At 43.4% G+C, this 15,131-nt stretch overlaps 1 protein-coding gene and 1 long non-coding RNA gene across 3 annotated transcripts in view; both read right to left on the reverse strand.

Annotated features, from left to right (window-relative positions):
* LOC306940464 overlaps positions 1 to 15,131 on the reverse strand; it is a 687,363-nt gene that overhangs the window by 25,269 nt on the left and 646,963 nt on the right. The window lies entirely within an intron of this gene.
* pdgfrb (platelet-derived growth factor receptor, beta polypeptide) overlaps positions 1 to 15,131 on the reverse strand; it is a 51,781-nt gene that overhangs the window by 25,269 nt on the left and 11,381 nt on the right. For both annotated transcript variants that reach the window (XM_079525250.1, XM_079525249.1), the window contains exons 2-9: positions 11,001 to 11,079; positions 8,985 to 9,305; positions 8,048 to 8,305; positions 7,541 to 7,671; positions 5,557 to 5,722; positions 3,747 to 3,933; positions 2,141 to 2,256; positions 705 to 828 (exon numbers count right to left, since the gene is read on the reverse strand). In XM_079525250.1, the coding sequence (XP_079381376.1) occupies positions 705 to 828; positions 2,141 to 2,256; positions 3,747 to 3,933; positions 5,557 to 5,722; positions 7,541 to 7,671; positions 8,048 to 8,305; positions 8,985 to 9,305; positions 11,001 to 11,052 (1,355 nt within the window). In that variant the 5' untranslated portion in view covers positions 11,053 to 11,079. The remainder of the gene's footprint in view (positions 1 to 704; positions 829 to 2,140; positions 2,257 to 3,746; positions 3,934 to 5,556; positions 5,723 to 7,540; positions 7,672 to 8,047; positions 8,306 to 8,984; positions 9,306 to 11,000; positions 11,080 to 15,131) is intronic.

The following is a 15,131-nucleotide window of genomic DNA, read 5'->3' on the forward strand; positions in this document are numbered from 1 at the left end:
AACTTAAAAAATACAAAAATTACTTAAAAAGTAAAAACTTTAAAAAAAACTTAACTTAAAAAAAAACTTAAAAAGACAAAACTTTAAAAAAAACTTAACTTAACAAAAACTTAACTTAAAAAGAAATCTTAAAAAAAACCAAAAAAAAGAGAACTTAAAAAAACCCTTAAAAAAGTACGTAATTTATTCTAATTGTTGTTATTGCAATTTACGAGCTGCGTTTGCGCGTCTTACTTGTACTACGGACTACGGGAGTACTTCTATATTGCAGTTTTGATACTTTTACTTGGGTAAAGTAATGTAGTAGTTTTTCCCATAGACATAGGAAGGTAGACGTCTCTTCCGGCTCTGGGGGCGGATGCTCTCAAGAGAGGGCAAGCTTCCGCGTTGGTGCCAAGGAATGTAATGAAAGGAAGGGACGTGACTGGACTGGAGGCCGCCATGACGCTCATGTCCATATAACTCTATAGGGGCTCACTTCCGCCCTCAGTGCGAGACAGGTCGCTCCAATGAATTGCAGTGGCGAAGGAGGCGTCTACCTTTCTATGTCTTTTCCCACCACCCCCCAGTGTCCATTGTTTGACAGATCACCATGGTGATGATGGATGGACTCACTTTAGCATGCTGTCACAGCTGTACCAGTGGACGGTCAGCCCCCTAGTGGTCAGTGTTTGACAGATAACCATAATGATGGATAGACTCACTTGAGCATGCTGTCACAGCTGTACCAGTGGACGGTCGGGGATGGGACCCCCTCCGCCGCACAGGTCACCAAGTGCCTCTTCCCAGGGATGGGACTGTCGGAAAGGTCTCTAATCTGAGGAGGAACTATACACAGGCAAAATGATCTAATCACAAAAGAGTTGAATGTATGTGAACTGTATATTTTTATCAACTGTAAACAGGGGTCATCAATATCAATATGGCCATACACATGCAGACAAAATGTGTCCGCGGCAAAGACTTGGTCTTGTCCGCGGCAACTTGTCCACTTTCTTTTTCACACACCATTATAATGTACTTGTTTTGATCATAAACCCAAATTACTGAATGTAAGTCTCCAGGTTTTCTTCATAATGTGTATGACACTTTTTTTTATATGACACTATTATATGAGTCTGTGACAGAGCATCCTCTGACAGTCTAAATGTCTGATGTTCAACAATATGCATTCATTGTATTTATAATGCTAAACAATACACATTTATCGTATTTATGCTGCTTGTGACCTGTAGATTCTCAGTCCCACAGAAGGTGCACAATCTGCACATTCTGCTGTGGCATATGAATCTAAACTGCTTGTGTTTATCTGCACAGATGCCATTATTGGGGAGCTGCCTTGAAGCCTGCGTAGTGTGGTGTGGTGCCTGAAGAGCTCATTACATTCTGGGGAGCATCTCGGTTGGATTGCTAGTACATTGGGATTGGCTGATTACATAGCCATGGGTGGAGTCAGTAGTCTCTGGGTGCGTTCGGAAATGCGCCCTGAACGCACTGGTGTGCTCTCTTGTCGTTTGTTTATTCAGTGCACTCGGTGCGTTGTCGTTCGAAAATCCGAGTGCCCGCACTGAGCGACCCTACCCTGAAGCTGGGGTTGCCCGGTGTCGGCGGTGTGAATGCGTCACAGCTGTGGTCGTTCGTAAATAAGGCACACTGTGACGTCACCGCCCACCACACTCAACAAACTGACCACATTCCCGGTGCGCATTTCCGAACGCACCCTATATAAATGGGGAATGGTTCAGTTGAGAGTAGGCTGCCATGGGGAGAGGTTGACACCTGTACCTCTCATTTAAGTTATGTTGTTTGAGTTGCCTTTCCTTTAGTTGTCCACTTTTTTTTTATTTTTCACCTGCAAGCCTGCCTCCTGGTCCATTCTTTCATTTTATGTTTTTTTTTCACTGACCGTCGATCCACAATCCCACTTGGTAACAGGCACATTAGAAGTCCAACTGGTACTATTGGTTCTCAAATGTTTTATTTGCAAGGACCCCTTAACTCTGAGAGTGTACAAATGGAACCAGATGGACCCGTATAATCCATTTGAGTTCCATTTGTACACTCTCAGAGTTACAGACCTGATATGGACACAGATGCTTCCTCGATTTTAAAGGATTAATTTATCATGAATGTATCTCACCTTGCACTTCCAGGTCAAAGGTCAGCTCCTTGGTGTCATCTCCGTTGGTGACGAGGACAGTGTAGAGGCCTTTCTGGTCTGTCCTGACCCGCACCAAGGTCAGCGTGCTGACATACCTGAGGTCATAGAAATAGAATATATTAGACCCTCCAGAAAAAACACGGACTACAATCCTTGATTTTGCAATGAAATATGCAGGGTTTCTATGTGATTTTATGCAGTGAAATTGTTTATGAAGTGAAATATGCGGAATGTTTCAAAATGTGCGAAAAAACTAAAAATGCGTAAAGTTGTGAAATATGCAGGAAGTTTGCGTGATTATGCGCCCTTTTGGGAAAAAAGAATATAACAATGTAAAATCATTACCGCATGTAATTGAAGGATTTACTGTAGTAAAGCCAACCAACTATCAGATGTGTCCAACACTTTCAACTTATCCTGCATTTTTTCTGGAAATACTTGTTTTCCCAAGGTTCTTTTTACTGTGGCAAAAACAATTGTTTTTCGACACTTCTTTTCATTGTAAAAAAATGTATCTGAATTTCATTTGCATAACAACACCATTGCAAATGCCCTCCTTTCTCACTGACAATGTTCTGACAATCCACTGTTTTGCCAATGGCATGAATCGATGTGTGAAGTTCTCAAATGGCATCTGTATGTAAGAAATCGCTTGCTTTCCGCGTGTTTTCTTGTTGCGACCCATTTGCGTATATTCTTCAACATAATTGTCTGTTTACAGATCCCATGTGTGGTGTTGACTGAGAGGCCGTGAGGCCTCGCAAGTCAACACTGCTGTGAATCTCTCTGCCAAATCCTTATCTGGCGCTGAGTGACATGGGCTGAATGTCTCCAGAGGTTGTCACTCAGTGAACACCCTAACTTAGGCCACAGACTTATGTTTCCTTATTTGAACTGCCCATATGGCTCCAAATATTTGTCGAGCAATTTAATTTGCGTGCGTGCAGGGCCTTCAACCGTGATATACTAGTATGCAGAAGGAGAATACCAGCACTCACGGAGTACGTAGTCCTTTAAGGCACTTTATTGTTTCATCTTTACATGGGAAGGTATGCTGCAAGCAGCAACACAACAAACGCGTTTCGGCCCCTGTGTGCCTTAAAGGACTACTCTGTGAGTGCTGGTACGGTATTCTCCTTTTTCTAAAGTGTTTCCTGACTGTGCACCCGGTAAAATGTTCCAAGAGATTGAGACAGTTGGAGTTGTGTGTGCTTCTTCTTTTCGAACTTTTAGGGGCGACTCACACCTTTAAAACATTGATGCATGCTTGTTGTATGAATGTTGTAAGTGTCATGGCCGCCCCAATGCATTTCCAATGGAAGTCACATGGTTTGATACAACATTTTGGACTACAAGCTGTTGTATGGCTTTCGGCTGTGTTTCGACTGCCCCCCTCCCCCATCATACAACACAAATGTTGTGTCAAACCATGTGACTCCCATTGAAAATGCATTGGGGCAAGATGTATCACACCCTTTGTATACAACAAGCATACATCAATCTGTTGTGCACGTGTGAGTGAGGCCTTAGTATGCAGAGCATTGTCAAGGTCGAAATGTTTAACTTAGTTAACTTATTATTTCACCTGGTCTCCTGCGTTGGGTCTTGGCGCGTGGTGATGGTTTTGTCTCCGTTAATGGTGCCCTTCTCTTTGCTCCAGTGGACCTGAGGCAGAGGGTAGGCTTCGATCTCCACCCGTAGCTCCATGTTTTCATGCAGCTTCGCTGAAATGTTCCGTTCCTGAGCAGGCCTCAGGACCACAAAGCCTTTCTCTGATGATGAAGAGAAGAAAGTTAATAGAGGGATTAACTCATTTAAATATGCATGTTTCATGCAATTTTAGGTCAAATTCATGCCATCATCTTATACCTTGCAACACAGAAATCTGAAATCTTATTAATTTATTTATTCTGTATTTTATTTTTCTTCTTCAAAATGTCTCCAAAAATGTTTCAGATATATACGGTATATAAAAATAAATCACAATTTATTCTAAATGGTTTCTTTGTTTCGTTTTTTTAAAGTGCCACAATTGTTTGTATTTTTCCAGTTTTGCATGTGTCTATGAGGTGACAGTAGCCTAACTTCATTAGACACCCTGGAGTCGTTTTTATGTGCAATGGTGTATTATCTTTGTATTTAGGGTTTCTTCCTGGAGGCTGAACCCTTGACAGTCAAACGGGCCAATGAAATAAACAGTAATATAGACAGTGACATCAGACTATCAGCCCCTCCCCTAATCCCTCCCCCTTTATCATACAACTACAGCTGTGGGTGCGGCTTCAGTTCAGGGGGATCACCACCCATCACCACCCACCAGGCAAACCAGGCATACTTAATTAACTGGTGGGCGTGCCCACATAAAAACAACATTTTAACAAATACTGTACACTTTTTTGAAAAGATTATACCTCCTTATATAACAATAAGACCTGATGATCATGTTTTAGGGTGGAAAAATATCACGGCACTCCATCTTTAAGTTTTGGTACTGGGAGACACCAAATGTCCTCTTTTGGGTCTCAACTCTAGGTGAAAGGTTTGGGAACTCCTGCTGTACAGCATGACGGCGTAAGCTTTTATAAAGCTTTTATAAATATAGCACACTTCACTGGAACCAGAGTAAGCATCCGCAGACACGTACGTGTGCACGCTGAATGACAGAACGAGGTAGAAATGGACAGTGGTGGAAAATGAATGCACATTACGTACTTAAGTAAAATAATCAATATGGAAAGTATGGAAATACTCGGTTACGAGTTAAAAGTCCAGAATTCATGATTTACTTCAGTAAAAGTACAAAAGTATTGGTATAAAAATGCACTTAAAGTACCAAAAGTACAATTTACTCCTTATGCAAGTACAGTACTTAAATAAATGTACTTAGCTACTTTCCAGCGCTGGAAATGGAATGGTCAGAAACTATGACGGCTCTTACAGTAAACGCACAATAAGGCATTCCTATAAACCTCTAAAGATAAATCAGGATCACTCACCACATCGAATTATAGGAGATTAAATCGCACATTTATATTCTCTGAGAAATCACCTTGAACAGAAATAAATTCCAGATGATTTCTCTATAAACAAAAGGTGTCTTGGTTTCTCTCACCCATGGCTTAAGAATGAAACATATACAGGTAAGTAGAGAGCCACACAAAATAATAATCTATCCAGCATCAGTTTATTTTGAGAGTGTGCGTGCGATGTGCGTGTGTGCGTGCGTGAGGATAAAACAGTCTCACCAGTGGTGTGTGTGTGTGTGTGTGTGTGTGTGTGTGTGTGTGTGTGTGTGTGTGTGTGTGTGTGTGTGTGTGTGTGTGTGCGTGTGCGTGTGTGTGCGTGTGTGTGCGCGTGCATGCTTGTACGTGTGTGAGGGTATAAAACAGTCTCACCAAGCACAGTGATGTTGATGTTGGCGGAGGCGCTGAGGTCTTGGACTCCCTCGTGAACGTGACAGTAGTATCGTCCGCTGTGTGCCAGCGTGGCACGGGGGAACATCAGGCAGGAACGCATGGACATGGAGGACAGCACGTCTGTCAGAGGCTCCACGTCGGCCTCCTGAGAGAGAGAGAAGACATGGATGAGGAGGTCCTTTGCTGAATTGGGAAAAAAAAGTACTCAAAGTAAAAGTATCAATACTGCAATATAGAAATACTAATAAGTAAAAAGTCCGGAATTCAACATTTACTTGAGTAAAAGACAAGGTACAAAAAAGGTACAAAAAGGCCTCACTCAGACCTTTACTGCATTGCTTGTTGGATGAATGTTGTGTAGTGTCATGGCCGCCCCAATGCATTTCCAATGGAAGTCACATGGTTTGTAGTCCACATTTTGGACTACAAGCTGTTTTCGGCTTGTGGCTGTGTTTCGACTGCGCCCCTCCCCCTCATACAACACAAATGTTGTGTCAAACCATGTGACTCCCATTGGAAATGCATTGGGGCGGCCATGACACTACACAACATTCATCCAACAAGCATACAGCAATGCAGTAAAGGTCTGAGTGAGGCCAAAGGCTACAAAATGTACCCTAAAGTACCAAAAGTAAAAGTACTATTTGTGCAGAATGTCCCATTTAAAGTTTTCAAATGTATAATAATCTTTGAAAATAGCAGATCCACAGCTTGTAGATCGGCTATTTTTTTAGTATACTAGTTACTTTGTAGATTTTGATTATTAAAGCTCTCAAATAATTGTAGTGGAGGTAAAAGTACAATAGTTGGATCTATTGTGGAGTAGAATACGTTCACAGGTGTCCCTGTGGGACAGCTGCAGTTGATCCAGAACACTGTTTGTGTGGATGAGATCATTCCAGTTCTATGATGTTTACACTGGCTCCCTGTCTGTCAAATAATTCATTTCACAAGACTACTGTTTATAAAAAACACTGAATTGTTTAGGGTCAAAATGCATTTCTGTGGTATATCATGAACCATCCAGACTCCGTCTGGGGCTGGTCTGCTTTCTGAACCCAGAGTCACAACTAAATATGGAGACGGCTTTTTTAAATCAAAGATGAATAACTTGCCTTGTTTTCTCTTGTTATTTTTACTTTCACGTTGGTTTATTATTTTCAGGTTTTTAAAGCTGTAAGACATTGCATGTAAATAATGTTTAAATTGTTTCCAGGTGTCTTTTCTGTGTGTCTTTTAATGTCTTATAATGCTTAATGTTTTGTGTCAATTTAAGCACTTTAAATTCCCTTGCTGATGAAATGTGCTATACAAGTCAACAACTAAAATATTGTTGTTGGGCAAGATGGGAGAGAGATGGAATGACGTATACATTCGTAACCACCCGGTCTTGTGACATTTTTGAACGGGACCGCCTAATATTCTAAACTTTCCGCGATTCTGCCAATCAATCATTTTGCTTTGAGACACACGTCTCAAACTAGGAATCACACGACCTTGATCCCCTTGATCCACTGTAAACTCAATAACCCCCCAACCTAACCCCAACAAGAAGATACTTTTTTCCCGCCTCGAAAGTCTTTTCACAGTATCTGACAGCTGCAATTTATAACGAATGATACAAAAATAAATAAATAAAAGTGTTGACTCACGGCAACGAAAGGAAAAGAGGGCACTGTTTTTATTTGTTTTGCAGATGGGTTCCAGGCTTGCCAATTTCCTGACATGATTATTACTTGATTATGATTAGGCTCCATGTGCTATGAGTGGGATATCTATGGGGGATTCAAAAATGGAGGCGTGTCTCCACATCTTGATGTAATTTGGGATTGTTATGAGGCCCGCGAGCCATCGGGGAGGGATAAGTCAAACAAAAGGCCTTGTTCTTTGCTGCTGTTCCCACTCCCACTCACCTCTCGTTGGGCTAGCCCCAGGAGAACCTTGGACTACAACTCCCACTCACCTCTCCGTTGGGGTAGTCCCAGGAGAAGGACACCAGGTCCACTCCATGGACGGTGCAGTTGACCGCCAGGGGCTCTCCTTGCTTCAGCACCGTCTTCGAGGCGTTGATGTAGGCATCGATGGCGTCTGGGACTGGGATATGGGAGGGAAAATGTACGCGCAGATGAGAGGAGCAGGATCGGGTTAGAGTATATAGGGCTGCGGCTATCGATTATCTTCTTAGCGATTGTTATATCGCATGTCGCATCAGGCCGCGTTGTGAGCTTGTAGATCTGCTGTGAGCTTGTAGATCTAAAACATTTAGATGTAAGGAAGGAGAGAGGCGGTTGGTTGGCGAGATGGAGAGTACTATAACATATTTATAACGTGCATTTTAGTGTAAAAAAAAAAAAAAGAAACTCTAGTAAAAAGCACCATTTTGCCATTCATAACAGAACGTAATGTTGCCAAATGTTAGCCCTTTAGCTAAACAAAACCCCTCAACCCAACCCAACCCAACCTAACTCACCGACGATGCTGAAGACGTAGAAGGCCTGGGACTCTTTCACCTCGCCGTTCAGCTCTCCGCGGCACACGTAGGTGCGGTCCTCCAGCGCGGCCTTGTAGCCCTCCCTGGGCACGTAGAGGCCCTTGAGAGGCATGTCTCGGTCCCTCTCGTACAGGGTGACGTTGATGCGCGGGTCGGTCACCACGCACGGGATGGTTCCCTCCTCGCTGGTCTTGGTCACCATGCCGTGGGACCTCTCCACGAACCACACCTCAGGGTCTGAGGACAGGACAGGGGGGGGGGGGGGGGGGGAAGACTTAGGGTCTCAGGTGGTCCCCAGGAGAGTTGGTAACCAAATGAACCCTTGTTTAACTCTTGAGAGTGTATAATGAAACAAGCAAAACATGTTTAATGTAATGCTCTCAAGAGTTACATTATTGTTAAACATCTGCATTACTTAATTTACAAGACGTCTACACAATTAGAGAATGTAGAAGAATTGTTATTTTGATCGTTAAAAGCCTTGGGTCTGAGAGGCTATAAATCTCTTGTGTCTTGGTCACCATGCCGTGGGACCTCTCCACGAACCACACCTCAGGGTCTGAGGACAGGGGGGGGGACTTAGGGTCTCAAGTGGTCCCCAGATAAATGATGGAGAGTTGGTGGTTACCAACTCAATGAACCCTTATTTAACTCTTGAGAGTGTACAATGAAACAAGCAAAACATGTTTAATTTTTTGCTCTCAAGAGTTACATTATTGTCACATCTGCATTACTTAATTTACAAGAAGTCTGACACAATTAGAGAATGTAGAAGAATTGTTATTTTGATCGTTAAAAGGGTCATGGGTCTGAGAGGCTATAAATCTCTTGGTGGTCCGTGGCTCAAATGCCGAATACATAATGGCCCTTGATACGAAACGGTTTGAAAACCCCTGAGGTAAGAACCCTAACCGACCTGGCACAAAGACCGCCACCTCCATGGTGTCTCCGGTGTGCAGGTCCGTGCACTCGTACACTGCCGTGTGTCTCCAGCTCACGTTGATCAGGGTCAAAACGATGGCGCCGGCGCCATCACCGCCCCGCCGCTCAACGTTGTACTCGTTGTCGCTGACCGGGGCGTACGGCACGCCCTCCCTCTTGAAGCTCCAGTCCACGGCCTCGGTGCCCGAGCATGTGAGGCTGAACGACGAGCCCGCCGACAGGACCAGCTCTCCGTCGACGGAGGAGGGGGTGACCTCCAGGCAGGAGCAGTAGGGACTGAGACACAGCAGCAGAGCTGCAGTTGAGACAAGGAGGAAGGAGGAGGTTGGGTTAGGTTAGGGTTAGTCTCGCGTAGCCAGACAACTATTCCACAATCTATGAATGCTACAGTATATAGAGTCTGGAAGTCTGAAACTACACCTCCCGAAATCCGAGTAAGGAAGCTGCCATTTCCGTTCACGGAAATATATTTAAAAATATCTTTACATTTTCTTTTTTTATTTCCATTTAAGCAACAAGATATGCTTAGGTGTGTGGGGAGGAGTGTCCACTTCCGCTTTATCGCTTACTCATGATCAGAGCTTCCGTTGCTCCAGACTGTATGACGGAAGCATTTGAAAATTGCGAGAGGCAACAGTCTGGCAACACGAGACTATACGTTGGGGTTAGCCTGGGAAGCATTCCTTTCCGGTCGGATCCAGTTGGATCCGATCGGATGGTAACTTCAACGTCATGTTGTAGTCACTGGTTTGTGGTCATGATCATCAGGCAGGAAACCACAAACTGGAATCAGAAGTACCCAAAATCCCCTGTGATCAAGGGGCATCGTAATTTTAGGGCCTACACAATAAAAGCCTCGATGCGGCGTATGAATCAGACACGTTTCTTCAAGTACGTCTTGGAATCTTTGGTTTGGTTTATCCATATTTTATTCCAACTTGTAGCGACTGGCAAGACTAAAAACAAACAGATGGGGACCAAAATAAAGCGCGGACCCACAAACGGGAATAAGAGGTGTTTGTTTTTTCTTAATTTTTTTCTTTTAACATCCGGTCTAGACTGGATCACAAGGCGATTTAGAAACACAGACCAGGCTTTCCTCCGAAGTGGAAAGTCTGGTAACTCGGGTTAGCTTATAGGGTTGGAGAGGTCACCATGACAGGAGTATGGGGGCCAAAGGTTAAAACAACAATATAATCCACAGATCCTGTTTCAATGTGCCCGTCCCGTGCGATGAAGGACGAGAGCTGCCCGGAGCCGATGCGTGGGAGGATAATGGCGTCTTATCATTGACAGATGTACTCAAAATGACACAGGCCAGCCGTCCAGAGGTATTGGGCTTATCTCGCGGGGCTAATTGGCCGGTGTGTGCCATCAGGATTTCAACACAATCGTCTTTAATCACCATGTAATGGTTTCTCACAGTGTGACTGTTGAATTTGTTCAACCCATTAAAGACCGGGAAAGGATCTGTGTCATTTACAAACACTTTATAACCATTCTTTTATACTTTGACTATTCAACAATAGCACAATATACAAAGCTACTAGCGCACCACTTTGTGCTGCGCTGTGAGATCAGCCATTTAAAAAAAATCTTGAAGACTTGTGCAAATCTTTGAAATATATGTATATTTTTTTTAAACGAACATTTTTAACTCAAATCTTGCTTCTGGGGGTCCATGGAACTAAATATTTTGAGATGGTGGTCGTATATCATTCTGGGGTATACTTGACATGAAAACGCTTTGAGCACCACTGATATAGCAGTAACATAATTATGTAACGTAAGATATTTTTTTGAATCGACCTCAGGTCTAAATGGGCGTATAAATAAATGGCATAAGATTATTATATTTTTTAAACGTTCTGTTTATTAGATTTTAGGTTTTTTTTAAACAAATACAGAAACAAGCTGAGAAAGACAAACAGAATAACAAAAACAAAAAACCAATACAATCAGATGGTTTAAGATTAAGAATAAAACCCACCTGTGACTATGAATGTCAGACGACATAATATGGAAACTTCCACGGTCCCCATGGTGGATGGCTCCAAATGTCTTTTGGTCTGCAAACCAAGAGAAGGAAAAACATCACTACATCACTTAATAGTAGTATATATACACTGTAGGACAATGGTAATGTAAGACTCCAATAATTCAATATAGGACTATCCCATTTCTGAATCAAAATCTACACTCAACACTCTGGGAAGAGATGAATGACACTAAGGTTATGGGTTGAACATTCCGGGCAGAAAATCTCAATATCTTTCCATTTCAGAAAGATAAGCCCTGATGGATAGACTTCCATGGGGTCAATTAAGTTGCTTGGGAGTCGACTAAGCCACATTTCATGCCAGTGCAATCTGTTCCCGCCGGCCAAATTAATTGCCAAAGTTCAAAGAAAGAAAATGAATACTAATAAATTCATGTTTGTTTTTAATACCTCAAGAAGACTTCCCATAATGGTTTAATGATTTTCTGGCGTGCACACTATTTGAGGCCAATTGACACAGGAATGCAATGCATGGCTGCACACAGACAGAACAACAATGTGTGTGGTTTTTTTGTCCGTGGTCCATCCCTGTTGAGTCCCACTAACAAATGGGTCACTGTGTGGTACTTTGCAGCACGCTGTGCAGCGACAACGCTGTACACTGAGTTATCCAGCATCACACTGAGCCATTAGTTTGGTGTGGTGAGAATGGAGACATGCATGAAATGCCAGTAATAAAACTAAACAGGTTTTGAATGTCAATTTCAACCTTTCGTCCCTGTTTTGGGCATGTTTTTATAACATTTCAATTTTGTTTCTAACAACTTCACCAAAACAAAAATGCAGATATAGCAATTTATTTTTTTTAGCTATTTCTGAGTCAGTAGTGAGAGAGGGTGCATGTGTTTGGTCCAGCGTACGTTACTAACCCTAATAGGCATTAGTCCTGCAACACCCTATACCTTTCTAACGTCTAACCTAACCCTAACCTCACAGGGTGAGTTTTAACCGGCAACGCATGTCGTGAGACACGGGTTAGTCTTAACCGGCCACGCATGTGTCGGACAGTACTATTGCATGTCAGACCAACGTAGGCGCCCCAGTGAGAGAGGACACTAGAGGAAAAGAGTAACCTATACAACTTCTCAATATACGGCATGTGGTCTTTTCACTTTTTCGCATGACACCCTCATACAGCAAAATATAAAATGGGGCTTCTTAGTTGGTTAACCATGTTTTAGACCCGTGGTTCTCAAAGTGGACACTCAGGGTTCATTGACACTAGGGTTCCAAATGGACCCAGGTCTGTAGCTCAGAGTTATGGGGGAATTCCCCTTGAAATTAAAAGAAAGTTTCAGAACCAATGTTTTAGATTTAGTCCAATGACAACAAATGACATTGGCTACACATAACACAGTATCAAGTCAACACCTATTAGGTTCTAAAGGTGACTGTGAATATTTCTACAAAACCTTTATAGCTATAGTCATTTTGGGCATAAACAAGAAGTTGAAAATTAAGTTGTAAATTTAGGCCTGATAATGATGTGCTGTGCATGTTCAAATCATGTGTACTTAATTTACATTAGCTGACCATTTTCTGTCAGGAAGACAGACCATTTTCCAAATGATTTTATTTCTTTACACTTTGTGGAGAACAAAAAGAGGCAATTTTAACACGGAGGTGTACCCACTCTTCCTGTATCCCATTACAGTGCATGATAAAGAGATCGAGGGCCGTGACGTGCATGAGGAGCATCATAATGAAGTGCAGCAGTGGTGGGTGGACGTGCGGAGGAAGTGGGGGGGGGACGGGTGGGGCGAGGGAGGGGTGGTGGTGGGGGGTGAGGGGTAGTTTAGGGTTGCAGGCAGCGTGCAAACGTCTGGAAACAGTTAAAGACAGATCACAGGCCAACGTACAGCAACAAGGTGGGAAAAGGAGAGAGGGCGGAAGGAGGGAGGGAGTCTTGGGAAGAGAGCGGTGGAGAAGGAGGGATCGATGTTCGAGGGATCCGCCAGTGGGAAAAAAAAGTGTGACATCCATCTTCGGGAGGATAACAGCGTTATCTGACAGTGAATTCCATTTGGGTGACTTCTATTTTAAGAACACAGACATGGTTTTTATTTGGTTCTATGATCGAAAACACGTTGAGGGATTTTCATCAAGGAATTCGGTTATGTGTCATTTTAAATCAACAGTTTTCTTATCATGAGGACTTGTTTAACAGCTTCGTGGTGGAGCATGCATACTGCAGCTTCTAATATAAAATCACCATCTTTATATAAAAAGAACATGTTAGGACAACGCCTTTGAGCCTAAAGTTTACATTTCCATGACTGATGTTGAGTCTGAGTCATCTCTACACCACACACGGTGAATTTGTAATGGTTGTGTGTTCCATTTCCAGTTGTAAAAATATGACAAGTGATCTGATCAAAAAAAGGCAAATGCTGGTGAGCTACAAGAAGTTCCATGACAGGCTCACAGATTCAGATCCACACGCTGTCTCCCTAAATTATGTCTGTTCCCCACACGAACAACCCTGGAGCAGCTCCAAAAACATGACTCCTCCACTTCCTCCCCCACCTCCTGCTTCTAATAAAGGAGAGAGAGAGAGATTGTGTGTGTGTGTGTGTGTGTGTGTGCGTGTGCGTGTGCGTGTGCGTGTGTGCGTGCGCGTGCGCGCGTGCGTGCGTGTGTGCGTGGGTGCGTGTGAGAGAGAGACACCTAACCAAAAGCCTTGAGATATGGATGGGGTTTCTCTTTCCTTCTTTTCTTGACATTATCATAATCAATCTTCTGCACGCACAAACACACAGACACACAGACGTACACACTTGTACAAACACACACACACACAGACAGACACTAACCCTTAACACACACGGACACACGCTTATACAAACCCACTAACACTTAGACCCACACACACACACACACACACACACACACACACACACACACACACACGGACGGACGGACGAACGTGCACACTTACACAAACACACGGACGAACGTGCACACTTACACAAACACACGGACGAACGTGCACACTTACACAAACACACGGACATCAGCACTGGCACATAAACCCCCTGCTCCCCATCATGAACAGTACGTAAGATGCCCCCGCCCCTCTCCCCCGTCTTGTCGTCGGTTGCGTGTGCATACAGTTCACGTTCCCACAGTATTTGTCTGAAACTTTCCCAGGACCGTAGATACACTGGGGACCGCGCCGCTGGTGATGGCGGGAGCACGGGGGTCCTGGGGGTCACTTCATCCCAGAGGAACGAGGAAGCCGTACGTCAACACGAGCGCCAGCCTCCTCCTCAGCGACAATTCTGTATAACGACTGACCAAACTGGCCGAACGTAGCCGATCTACAAGCTTACTACGCGCTGTAACGTGTCGCGTTGTTTGTGAGCTTGCAGATTGTCTAATTTCGCCATAGAAGGAAACACGAGCAAATCTAGTGTAGGCCTAGAGCCCTCGTGGGTGACCCTGGCTAACTAAGTATAGGGTTTGCATGGTTAATAATGATTGATGATAGTGATAATAATACATAAATGAGGAAAAGTATGAGTTTGGGATTATCTTACTGCATGTGTAGCATGTGAACCTAAACCACACATGGTTTCCTTACGACTCGGATCAAACCACAGGAAACCTCCAATGTTTAACAAAAACCTACAGTAGGTGTGTTCAAATCTTATTCAAGGTCTTTGAAACCTCAGAGAGGATGTGCAATGGAGGGAAGAATAATGTTTGCATAATGCAATATGATGAGGGTGGATGCCGACTACTGGACGACGGGGAACCTCGACGGGCCTTTGAGAAGAGTAGCCCTCGAAATGGGGCAGGACGTTTGAACAGTCAACCTGTTACATAGACCATGCACTCACTGTACAGTGTGAACTCATTAATAACAATGGCATGACTGATAAAAACTGAATTTAAAGGCAGGACCGCTCAAATAACTGCAAAGGATATAGCCAGGGGTGCACATAATTATTTGGGGTAGTCCTCAAAGGAGCACCTGTATATGTAGCTACAATTTACAATTTACAATTTAGGCATTTAGCAGACGCTCTTAATCCAGAGCGACTTACATTACATTACATT

The sequence above is a fragment of the Electrona antarctica genome (genome assembly GCF_951216825.1).
Source record: "Electrona antarctica genome assembly, chromosome: 1".
Lineage (NCBI taxonomy): Eukaryota > Metazoa > Chordata > Actinopteri > Myctophiformes > Myctophidae > Electrona > Electrona antarctica.